The 12,776-nt window shown below is 35.1% G+C and overlaps 1 protein-coding gene across 1 annotated transcript in view; it reads right to left on the minus strand.

Moving 5' to 3' along the window:
- The window catches only part of LOC140168709 (uncharacterized), a 45,178-nt gene extending 39,627 nt beyond the window's left edge, over positions 1-5,551 (minus strand). The window contains exons 1-6 of the mRNA XM_072192153.1: positions 5,478-5,551; positions 3,805-3,959; positions 2,815-2,964; positions 2,089-2,250; positions 1,676-1,760; positions 510-786 (exon numbers count right to left, since the gene is read on the minus strand). Coding sequence (XP_072048254.1) covers positions 510-786; positions 1,676-1,760; positions 2,089-2,250; positions 2,815-2,964; positions 3,805-3,810 — 680 coding nt within the window. The 5' untranslated portion in view covers positions 3,811-3,959; positions 5,478-5,551. The remainder of the gene's footprint in view (positions 1-509; positions 787-1,675; positions 1,761-2,088; positions 2,251-2,814; positions 2,965-3,804; positions 3,960-5,477) is intronic.
- Between the last annotated feature and the right edge of the window lie 7,225 nt (positions 5,552-12,776).

Below are 12,776 nucleotides of genomic sequence, written 5' to 3' on the forward strand. Positions count from 1 at the left end.
TTGTTTTCGTTGTTGAAAGGGATTCAATCATGTTTCGCCATTGTTCAACTCCGATTAACAGCTCGCATCCGGCGTGTCTGCGTGTTTTACTTCGCTTGGGAAACTAAAGCTGCCCTCGCAAAGTAAACCACGCAAACGACGCAGACGCATCATTGTTAATCGGTGATGAACAACGGTGAAACATGATTGAATTTCTAATTCATTACTGATGGTCACTAATAAGTATATTGGGCTATTCCAGTTGAAATCTATACTACTACCCCCGTGGAAGATTTTGGAAATATGTTCCACAGGGGGAATATGTTTTTCAAATGTAATTGGTCAGGGTTAATCACTTTGAAGCTGATACTCCCCCTATATTATGGCTTTACCTGTATCTTTCACAACTGGAGTGAGTATTTCAAATTGAAGCTACCCAATTGTCTATTGTCTACTCCCTCCGTGGAAGACCTTAGCTAAATCTTCCACAGAGGTAGTGTGGATTTCAACTGGAATAGCCCAAAACTCACCTGACAAATGTAACAGCCTGGTTGCGGTTATCATTCAAAGGGTCAAAGACGTGCTTGGCTCTTGTGATGACCGAATCGATAAGAAACAGCTTACGATTACCAGTGATGTTGAACTCCACTTGCATGAGGTTTGTTAGTAGTCTTGCCACATGCTCTAGGTCCTCACTGCAGTCTTTACAAAGCAGGCCATTCAAGATGGCGGTGTGATTCCTGATTGGACGATCATTACATTTTTCAAAGTTCCTGACTTTAGAGACGTTCAGAGCATCACGTGCAGCTGTTTTAAGACACAAAATGAGCAGAATATCAGAATCAGATTTGATTGACATTTATCTTTCAACAAGATATACAGATACAAATAAGTATACAAATATAGATTGATGAATGTTTTGATTTAATTCCAAACTTCATATACAAATATAGCACAAGAACAATTATTTGTAATACAACCAAAAATATAAATATATAGATTAACTAGACCCTACTTCAAAAGGCCGTCTACCTGTAAAAGTTTTTTTCACCTTACTAGTAAATGTAAACACCATGAACTTTATTAAATGTAGAATTTGCCATTTTGTGTTACAAAACAACTCATGCCATAGCCAAGGTAATAAGTAAAGACCGCACAAAAAGTAACACAGCCATTATATTTAAAAAAATGTAATAAATCAAGTGTAATAAAGAAATAAATACAAATACGTCTCTAGCTTCAAGGCTATTTATCATATTCACAATATTTTAACATTGAAAAGAGGTGGTTTATGTACGCGCATTTTGATACCTCATTTGACCATGCAATTTCATTAAATATTAACAACACAGCAGTATTCTTTAAATAAGAAAGACCCTGAAAATAAAAGTTGCAGTACATTTTATTGATTTGAATCCAGTGCAAAGATAATGGCAGGTTTTACATGCCATGTTTAATAACCATTGACGGCTGTAAGTGCAACTTTTAAATTCTCCTTAAAAATACTGCTGTGTTGTTAATATTGAATGGAATTAGACGAATGGGGTATCAAAATACAGTTTATACACGTACATAACCGTCTGTCTTTTTATGTTTAAATATTGTGAAAACGATCAATGGTTCTTATATTTGTGATGGCTGTGTTAATTTTTGTGAGGTCTTTACAATAAAGGTGAAACAGAAAGGAGAAACTTACGGGTAATTTGATTGTTCACAAGTTCTGGTTCAGAAACATGACGCTTGACACTGTATTGAGATTCACATATACCACCAATGCCTTGCTGTAATACAGAAAGAAATAAAATGGGAAAAGAAATTGCATTATTTTCTGTTCATAATAGTCCACTTATAGTTGTTTCAGCATTTGACACACCTACAATTAATACAGAGTTGGAGCAAACATTGCAATATTTGAGGTTTTTGTTCCCCCCCACCACCACCACCAGAAACCTCATGATTATTTTAGGGAAATTTTTCACAAGGTAAACCAAGTTCTATGATTGGATTGTGCTTGGTGTGTTAAAAAAGAAATACCTACCAATCTGCCCTAATTTTTTTATGTTACACCAATCAAACAGTTTTTTTAGGCCTTAAGATTACATAACTCACCTCCATGACACTGTAGGATTCACTCTGGACGGCAGCTCTGGGGCGGTTCTTATTGCCGACATCTGGATTACCCTCTAGATTAACTTCAAGATGTTGTAGCACACCACGCTTAATGTTTACAGACCAGTCTGGGTCTGAAAGAGGTGTGCTGATTGAGGAGATCTGAAAGAAATATTTAAATTCTATTAGAGAGCATTGTGTTTTGTGGCAAGTTAATTAGATTAACTTATTAGAGGTACATGTAGGCTTTAGGATTAGGGGCAAAAACCAACGATACATTATGTATACAATCTGTTTTCATTGATAATGGATGAGTCTGACGGTCAAAATTCAACATAAGATCAAAATAATTTGTAGATGAATTGTATAACAAGTCATAAACTATACATTCTGGACATTTCAAGAGTATCCAATATTGCATTTGGAAGAGGCAGGCTTTTCAATAAACATCAAAATTGAATAATTGATGGGTACCAATCATTTTGATACAGCCTGTGTTACCACCTGATTTATGAAAATGCATTCTGTTGCATTCCTTGATTTAATGTATTTTTAAGGCTGACACTTGTACCTGATAATATTGAGTGTATCATATGTGAGTCTCTGGTCACTAAAGTTATGCTACGGTGACAGTAGCTACGCTACGGTGGCCAGTGAAACTGTTCCTTTTTCTTGTAATGAAAATTGGTATAATAGGAAACCAGAAAAACAAATAATTCCACTAACATGTCCTCTAAACCAGTAGAATTCTGTAGTTAACTCCAGATATTGTATCATCCACTGGAAATCGCTATCTTCTAAGCAGTCTTCAGGTCTGACTTCCTGTTCAGGATTATCCAGTTCCGTTTGAATCTTGCAGAGTTGGATATCTGTAAGCTGTAAGACAAAACAAATTAAGAGTCATATTTTACGATTTGAAAAGTCACTGGGTGAGAGCTTGTAGGGGACATGGGCATTTAATGTAATGAATATCGGAATACAAATTGCGGCAAACCAAGCAATTAGGAAGGGTGCAAAGAAAAGGGTGCAAAGAAAAGCTGTTTGTTTCTGCATGAGAAACTACAAGACAGCGCCAAGCATCACACAACAATTGTTAACTGAAATCAGTTGGGACACGTTAGAACAATGAAGGGAAAGATCCAGACTAAACATGTTGCTCAAAAATCCAAAATAACTTGGATGATATATTGACAAGGATACATATATCAAGCCATCGCCAAAAACCACAACCAGGACTAGAAACCAAAAAGCAAAGGTTCTGTTCTCAAGAAAAGATACTTACAAATACTCATATTTCCCAAGAACACTCAAAAACTGTAATTCCATGGGAGAAGACATTATAAACTCAAATACAGCCAGCAACTTCAAGCAGTGCAACCCACACAAAGATAGTGATTTTTGATGTACCCCCGCTGGTTAAATTTTCAGAAGGTTCAGAAAGCACTTATACTTCTATCCCACATGTTATACTGACATGAAATATCGTATCAACATTTTTAAGTCCGGGGAAGGGGGTACTCAAATTACATTTCGACAGGAGTGTGCTGCTGGAACTCTGAAACTCCAACCCACATTTAGAAACGGCTAATTTGACAGTATTTTTTTCTCAAATCAGGACCCATGTATAGGGTTTTCTTGCAAAAAAGCGACCCTCTAAAGTGGCACATCCCCGTATACCTTATACACATGAATACCTCTCCGCGGGCCTTTACTTACCTTCATCAGGAACCTGTTCTGGTTGTGAGTCTGTAGATTAACCGTGGCTTTGACCTTGAGGCCGGCAAACTCACGGCTAGCACTCGGAAGACCACTGAGAACCTGCCCAGTGTACTGGTAGATGTAGTGACTATATGCAGCATATTGTGTCTCTCCTAGAATTTAAAGAAAATCATGTAATAATCAATAGGTTTGTATTCCTAGGTTTGTATTCCTATACAAGATTTAACGTTGCATAGGAACAGCATTATTTGTCCTTGTATCTAGCGATACAGCCCTGGGTGGCTGTTGAACATTATACATATTTCCTTGAAATTTCATCTACTTGTTATATATACCACAGATAAAAGACACATTCAGTGATTCAGGAAGCTCAAGTGTAAAAAAATTAAATTGAATATGAATTGCTTAAATCATCCAACACCGTTCTCTCTAAGTAGTTTGGACTACATCACTGAGCGATAGTGATCGGTTTCTAGCCAATCAGATAGGACTCCTTTTCTTCCCTGTCGCTCACCAACAGAGTATTGGCCTGTAGTTCAGTATATTTGGTAAAGTGGCACTTGGTGGCGTTATAACAATTTCACGTTATTCGTGTTCGGAAGAAATACTTATTTATCTAGTGATTAGTGCAATCTGCTTGTAGTGCAGGGCGATGTACCAGGGCGCGATTACGTTTTATGCATAACATTATTCTGAGCATTATTTTTCCCTAAACAATTACATTAAAATTATGGATTTCGTTCTTCAACTGGTTTACAATGTAAATTGAGTTTTGTTTAATACCACCATTCCTTCCCAAGAATATCAGCATTCGCTTGACATTTTCAGATACAGTGACTTTACAAGAATTGTTTTCTGTAACCTGATTGTTTTAAATAATATTTTCTTCTACAAAAGTTCTTTTGTTTCACGGTTTATTCAACAAACAAAACGAAATAACAAATTGAAAATAAATGTGTAGTTTTATAATAGGCCTATAGGCCTACACCTTCTCAGACCCATTCTCAGACCCATACGCACAATAAATAAATAAATAAATAAATAAATAAATAAATAAATAAATAAATAAATAAATAAATAAATAAATAAATAAATAAATAAATAAATAAATAAATAAATAAATAAATACCCAAGGAATGTATTTATATAAGCTGTGCCTATTTTAGAAAACCTTAGTTCATAAATAATAACGTATTGTTTCAACAGTAGGGTTTCAGCACAAATTAGGCATTGGCAAATATTTTGCTGGACAATACTTCCTGATGCGGATGGTCGAATAAGTACTATCTCTGCGCATTGTGACATTCATCCCCATTGCTCTAAATGGATTGATTTAAAAAAGTTTATGGTACCCGACGTTCTACGGCTTTTTATAAAAATATCGCCGGAAAAGACCAAAATTGAAAAGAAATGGGGTTTTAAATTGAACTTTAGAATTTGAAAAGTATAAATCATGTTAGGTCTAAGGCTGTGCTAACACTTTTCTTTGATGACTTTGACCACAATTTTTTATTTTTTCAAATATCTTAAAAATTCAGTAGCAGTTACCGCTATGGATAAGCTTATAAATTTTAAGCTTACATCGCGCGAACTTGAAACTTAGTCAAAAACACTCAAATATGTAGCACTAATAACATAAAACATGATTAAGCCAATGCAACATTTGATACCTGAATCTTATTGTTTTCATGGATATGAACAAATAGCTCAGTCGCACAAACTTTCCCGAATCCGATCAGCTGATGGAGAGCCGAATATTGCGCAATCACAGTGTTGCCAGTTGTGTATAAAACTTTCCCTATGCGCCTGTGCTGCGTGGTGCATGGTGGTAAGCTCGACTTAGAGCTACTTCTACTAATAACCCCTGTTTAACTTATTATTGTTAAATTGTAAGCTCCCTTCCTCCCTGAAGCAAGGTGGGAAAATCACTATATTTAGGCCTATATATGCAAGCGTAAGGTAAAAAAAAAATTGTCTCATGTTCCCTGAGCGTTACACAAATCCAATGTAAAAATATGTGTTATGCGCCGGGGTTATGGTTTCTTATTTTTTATTTTAATAAATCAGGTGTTCAGGGGGTTTCCCCATTTAAAACTCATCGGTTTTGGCCCATTATATGTGTGTAAATGAACACTTTAAGGACACACGATGTTGCACCTCAACGTGACACCCCATTTCCGCATAATGATGACCCTTGTTTCCAATCATCTACCAAGCTTTTTTTAAAGTAAAAAAAAATGCAGCAAATTGTTACATCTTGACAAAAAATCTTCAAATAGCTGCGACAACGAGTTGTATAAAACAAACCAAAAATGATACTTACTATCACGGGCTAAAAGCTGGCCGTCTGGAAAAAAAAGGAAGATAGAAACGCATCACTTATAAGGCTGAATGTCTACTTTGTCTACTTGAGCCTATTAAATACATGTTCAATGGATGAATATTTTTAACCCGATATTCGGCATGTTCAGCAACTCAAAAACTGACATAAATTGAAAAACACTAAACGGCTACCGTAAAACCTCGTCTACAAGCATATAGTGTTTTTGATATAAGCTAAGTTCATACGAAACTAGCGTAAAATTAATATGCCAATACAAAATATTGGTCTTACATTAATACTTGTTCGTATATGCTTGGATCTGTCATTTATTTGCTCAAACTCCATAATGGCACCGGGATTAATTTAGCTTTCATCAGAAGCACTCTATATGCTTGTAGACGAGGTTTTACGGTATTGTATAGGCCTATAAAGTCCCAAAAACTACAAAAACCAAAAACCAAAAGGACAAAAAGGACATTTTGAAATGTTAGGCCTATATAATTTTACATTCTTAATGGCTATAATTAGGCTACGTTCATAGTTTGGAGTTAATGTTGTTGATACATGTAGGAAATTGAACCAAGAACATAATGATGTTCTGATGACCGCCGCCGGTTGCATGGTTAACTATAGATGTCATTGGGGAACTCAAACTCAAATAATGCAGTGTAATTAACACTGGCCTTATTACACTGAGTCAGATGATCAATTAACGTCCGTGTTCAAACAAAACTTCATCAGCTCATCATTGAACTTTGAATGGGTTCATTTGCATGTATCTATTGTACTATAGAACATCGTTTGTTTGTTGATCGATTATAATATCATAAATATAACCTATTGAAATAAAAACGGAAAACGATACGTCATATAAATATGAACAAAACTTCATCCGAGCAATTCGTATGTATATGTGTAGAAATTTAAAATAAAGAAAATTTTTGTTTCAAATTATATTGAAATACAAAACGGAAGACACGTCATATAAATAGGCCTATGAACAAAACTTCATCCGAGCAATTCGTATGTGTAGGAATTTAAAATAAAGAACATTTTTGTTTCAAATTATATAGTATTTATTTATTTTTATTTATTTTGTTGTATTTCATAGTTCATACCCGGACCGGACTTTTATTCTGTTGCAATAGGCCTACATGCGGCACATTAAATACAAAGAAAATAGTATTCGTTCGGTTTGGCAACGGGAATTAAATGCTCTTTCTGATTGGTCAAAAGTTTTGCGCTAAGTTTTATTATTATTTTATTCCCTGTGCTTGGGACTGGTGGAAGGAGAAAAGACGTACTATTGAAATATTTTTACCCGCTTCTGGAAAAATTAATGTACTTTATGCAATATTAATTATCTCTGTCTAGATTAATGTGCTCTGAGGTCTCTGGACTTGGGGCCAGACTTTGGTGGGTTAAGGTTATCTTTATTTAGTTTTCAAGGTGATTCTTCCACAGTACTTCGTAGGCACTACAAGTACAAGATCGAAAAAATTAATGAAGACTTGACATCCTTCACTTTATACTTACTAACAAAAGTCAGAGCTCATACTTAAGCCTATTAATGACGAGGCTTAAGCAGATGAGCTAAAAAATAGTGGGGGGGTAAACACATGGTAAATTGGTCTGCTTGTAAGTTGTAATAGGGTTTAATATTGACATATTTTACCAGAATAATCGGTTAAATTGATTAAAAAATCTAATAGCAAGGGGAATCGTAGGCTTAATGGCTTATCACCAGTTGTTGAAACCTGAAGAAAAACAATTTTAAAAAGCTAGGGAGAAAATGTCAACATTAGGCCTACCAATCTTTGAGGGTTGGGTAATGCGATCGCAATCATGCACGAAGGATAAATATATTTCAAACAAACCAATAGAACAGCAGCTTGACTATAACGATTGTGTAGACATAGAATTATACAAAATAATGATCTGTAGAAAAATGAGCATTGTAACTGATAAAGCAATACTATTTGGCAGCAAACACAAAACGTTTTAAACATGATATGTTTCGGTTTTGGTAAAAACGTTTTATAAGGTTTTATAAAGGTCATGAAAACGTTTTAAAACGTTATGTATGAAAACCCACTGCAACAACATTTTAAAAACGTTGCCAAAGTTTTATTGTAAAATATTTTTGGTAAACATATTTTTGCCAAATATTTCGTCAATAAATAACATCATGTTAAAATATTTTGCAGTAAATTTTCAAAAAATTTTTTTTGAATGTTTTGTATCCTTTATATACCCTTAATACAAATCGATATTTAAACGTTTTCTAGCAACCATTTCCGAATAATGTCGAAAACGTTTTGTATTTGCTGGGTAGGCATAGGCATATGCCTATAAACAAAACATCAATGAGGACAGCAGTGAACAATGTATAATAAAGCAAATAGATATAATAAAAACAAAATCAAGGTTAAAAATAAGATAAAAGGTAAAACATTGTCTTATAAAATAATAAAATGTAGGAAAAAAATAAAGGAAACTGCTGGTATACTCACATGCCGAAACGGCGAACAGTGCCAACAGAAGTAGCACCTTCATGTTGGTGGTGTAGTCCTTTCAGACTTACAAAATGTATACGAATTCAGCTTATTTCAGTGCATAGAGGTAGACAACTAACTAGATAACGTGATGTCAGCTCTTATATACTCGATTTGGACTGGAAAATCACCGGGGAGGGACACCTTTATCTTTTTGGGTCAACATATCAATTTGTGAGCGCTCTTTAGAAAAGTCATAGTTTATTGAATTTACAATCGTATGACAAAACAGGCGAAATCAGTAACCTTTCGCACAAGATTTGCAATTTAAAGAGAACTGGCCATTGCTCCTTCTAATGAAGCTAGTATATGGCTAACATAAGTGTGCTCTTTCATTTAATGTCATGAAAAATATTGTATGAAACACTTGAGGTTTTGACTTTTAAAACTTACATTTTGGTCAAAAATGTGCTTGGATATGTAGTTTTCAACATGTTCAACAGATTTACCACATTCGCCTTGCAATAACATTGAATTGCGTTATCTGTTGACCTAATGTAAAAAAGTGTTTTTAGGTGGGAAGTGTTAGCTTTCGTTCGATACATAAAAATTTCTGATTGGATGAAGGGGACATTTGAGGTTTTGGCAAAAACCAATCACCGATGTCTATTTTCCACTAGATCTCACACAGCTCTTATGATGCTATGCACTCACTCAACCGTGTAATAACACAGACTGTGTGGATTCTAGACTCGCTGAGCTGGAAATATGTGTACTCGGGTGTATCGAGGTGGAAGCTATGCGTAGATGCATTTATATTAGGGAATCGTTTTCTTATGAAGAAACTCGTCGTGCAGTGATTTTAATGCTTATACTTCATTTTTTACTTGTTTTTTCCTTCTTTCTTTCCTTCTTTCTTTGCTTCTTTCTTTCTTTCTTTCCTTCTTTCTTTGCTTCTTTCTTTGCTTCTTTCTTTCCTTCTGTCTTTCCTTCTTTCTTTTCCTTCACCCTGGCCTCATAATGCAACTCCTCATTTGCTTTGAGACTGATTGGGTTGAAGAGTTTGGTAAAAAGTGCAAATTAATTAGTTTCAGCGACGAGTGCACTTTAGACATGTTGCAAAAATTAGGGTACAGTGGGGGACCATAATATAAGTTTCGTTGGCATATTGGGGACAAAATTAATGCAAGGTAGGGGGAAATAGGCAATGATTTGCCTAAAATTGGGATCCCCTAGACATTATCCATTATTTTTTATTATCTGGTCTTGGTAACCTCGAAACGGGGTTATATTTAACTTAAAAGTGCACATAGGTATTATGAAAGTCCCGTATTCCGATCAACTATAGGTAGTGGTAGTGGCCCCCCTGGAAAAAAATCGCCGTCAAAACTTTTGTAATTGGTTTGTAGAGTCAACAGTGCAATTTGCCAACTTAGCAATCACACCATGACAAGATAACGAATTATTTGGTAAGCAGGGTCGCTGAACTCAGCAAAACCTTTGTTTTATATTTTTCAAATGCATCGATATAGTGAAAGACGATCACGAAGAAGATATCAAGATCATACTGAAACATAATTATGTACATAGCTACATTTTATAGGCTTCGAAATCAAAGTCATGAAAATGTGCAATTCTGATATCAGTGAAGCATCTAAGATATTTAGTGAGTTTTCTTTCATTTTCCCTCATTCAAATGAAATGGTTTAGCTAAACATGCTACAAATGGTATTTTATAATATTTGGCAAAGAATATCAAAATTCAAATTCGATCGAAAACGTATAAGGCTTAAAATGGTGCCAACGTGTCCTAAATCTTCATGGCGGGCTTCATGATCCCTCAAAAAATCGACTTCAGAATATTAAAATAATTTTGGTCCGTGTGCGCTGTTTTTTGAGCAAAAAAAGAAATGTGTTTGCACATTCAGCTACTGTGTTAATTTTGAAAGGGTGCAAATTTATAGGCTACCTGTTGTATATTGTGATCAGTGCGATCAGATAAGACAGTTTCTGACTAGTGTTTTCTATTTGTTGACAATTGACTGGACTTGTTTACATATAAATCTATATAACTGCCGTCTCTCGTGCTAACAAACAATATTACAATTCAATTCCCGGTTATATAAAATGACCAAAACAATTCGGTAGAAATGTTGATGTTAATGACATCTAGGCTATATTTTAAATTGACATCAGCAACTGCATGGGCAAGCGAAGAACAGTGGACTGATTCGGCGATTGTCAAAATATCGATTTGCATCTTGCTGCATGTGTCTAACAATCTGCCAGTTTGTTTTTAAAAGTTTAAAAAATATAAAAAAACAACGTATATGCCTTGTTTTGATGCTGTAGCTATATATATAGATTAGATCAATATGTTGGATAAATGAACCATAAGAAAGTACCCCGTCCTTTGGTGGGGACGTAATCCGTCCCTGTGCTGTTTGATGTAACAATCTAAGTAACATGCATGACTTGCGACAAAAGGATCCGGGAAGAACTGACATGCTTCTGGTATATAAATTGTTTATAGGCCTATATTATAAATAAATACAAATAAATTATAAATAAACATACCAGGGATATAATACACGAAATTTATCTTCTTTTTTTGTATGCAAATCAAAGTGCATACACGTATATGGTGAACATGGGAGAGCAAGGTTCAGATTATTGTAAGAATATAGATGGATATGCAAAGAGATTAAGGTCTGATCAAATTCAGAATGCTAACGGGCGAAAGATATCGCAAAATAGACAGTATTGTGAATCCCAAAACATACAACTGACGGAGCTTAAAGACTGTCAAACAGTGTAAAAGAGTGAGACGAAAAATGGCAGAAAGAAGGGGATGCTGAAAATAGCATAACTAGGTAAAGAATGTGATGAAATAGTAAGAATGATAAAGAGATGGATATAGAGACAGATACTAATAGTAAGTCGATATGGGGTGAAACTCTACTGTCGAGATAATGCCGAAAAATGACAAATGCCGGCGAGGATGACGAAAATAGCAAGGTATAGTCAGGCCTCAGGGTGCATGGAAATTTAAAAAAACAACTTCTTGTTTTATTGTTCCCCATTACCGATGTCGATATCGATAATTGCTTTTAACCTACTCACGGGGGAGGCTAGTGCGTGCCAAAATATGGCAAAGTGAATAGGGACAGGTTGGGTTATTTTTAATGAGTCAGAAGTGACCGTAAATGATGACATGTCATGATGTACGGTAGAGCAGGGTGGGTAGAGAGAATACTAACAAAATGGCAAATGACAGTTAATAGGGAAAAAATACTAGGATAGTAATATGGAGAAAATAGAATGGAAACAAACTAGGACACTTCTGAAAGTGCATGGATTATAATAAGAGCACCGAAAATGGTGGAAGTAGTGAATTCCCAAAGTGCAATAATTATGGTTAAAATTGAATGCCGAAAAGTTGTCAACGGCAGTTTTGTACGTAATACCAGAAAAGACGTGACAAAATAAGATAAAGGTACAATTTTTTAAATAGGGCCTAATAAAAACAGAACCTGTACAAATGGGTTTGAATCAGCAACTAAACGCATGTTCGACACCACCAGGAATCGAACTCCGAATCCACAGTTAGAAGCTAGTTTATATTGACTACATGTATGATAAACCAACCCGTCCTAAGAACTTTTTGCCTTTTCGCTTCAAAGATTCCGACGCGTTTCAGCCTGTACACATTGTAGGTCTACGCGACCTTATGAACATTTCAAATTATAGCCGAGACATAACTGGAATATCAGGTGAGCATTTCACGCCATTGTGATGTTAAGGGTTATCATAACTTCTTATCAAAAAAATGTAAATGTCCAACTTTTTTCTAAAGCTCTAATCTCGAACAATTTTGACAGGTAGGCATATTCAATACATGGATGCTATCAATAATTTGATATTTTATTACATATTTGATTTTCAAAATAGTAGCAATCTTCGACACACACCATTGTTTCCAATGTCAATGACACCATTATTTTGATTACAGTCCTGCCCTTGACAAGCCCTTGACTCCAAAGGCGACGGTCAAAGTCAAGGTTTACACGTCTGAACTCGGGGGTTACACTCTTATAAAATTGAGGTTTCAATAGTGGGATATAATCCTTGAAATAGAGGTATACGTTGTG

This window comes from Amphiura filiformis, chromosome 1, assembly GCF_039555335.1.
Source record: "Amphiura filiformis chromosome 1, Afil_fr2py, whole genome shotgun sequence".
Classification (NCBI taxonomy): domain Eukaryota; kingdom Metazoa; phylum Echinodermata; class Ophiuroidea; order Amphilepidida; family Amphiuridae; genus Amphiura; species Amphiura filiformis.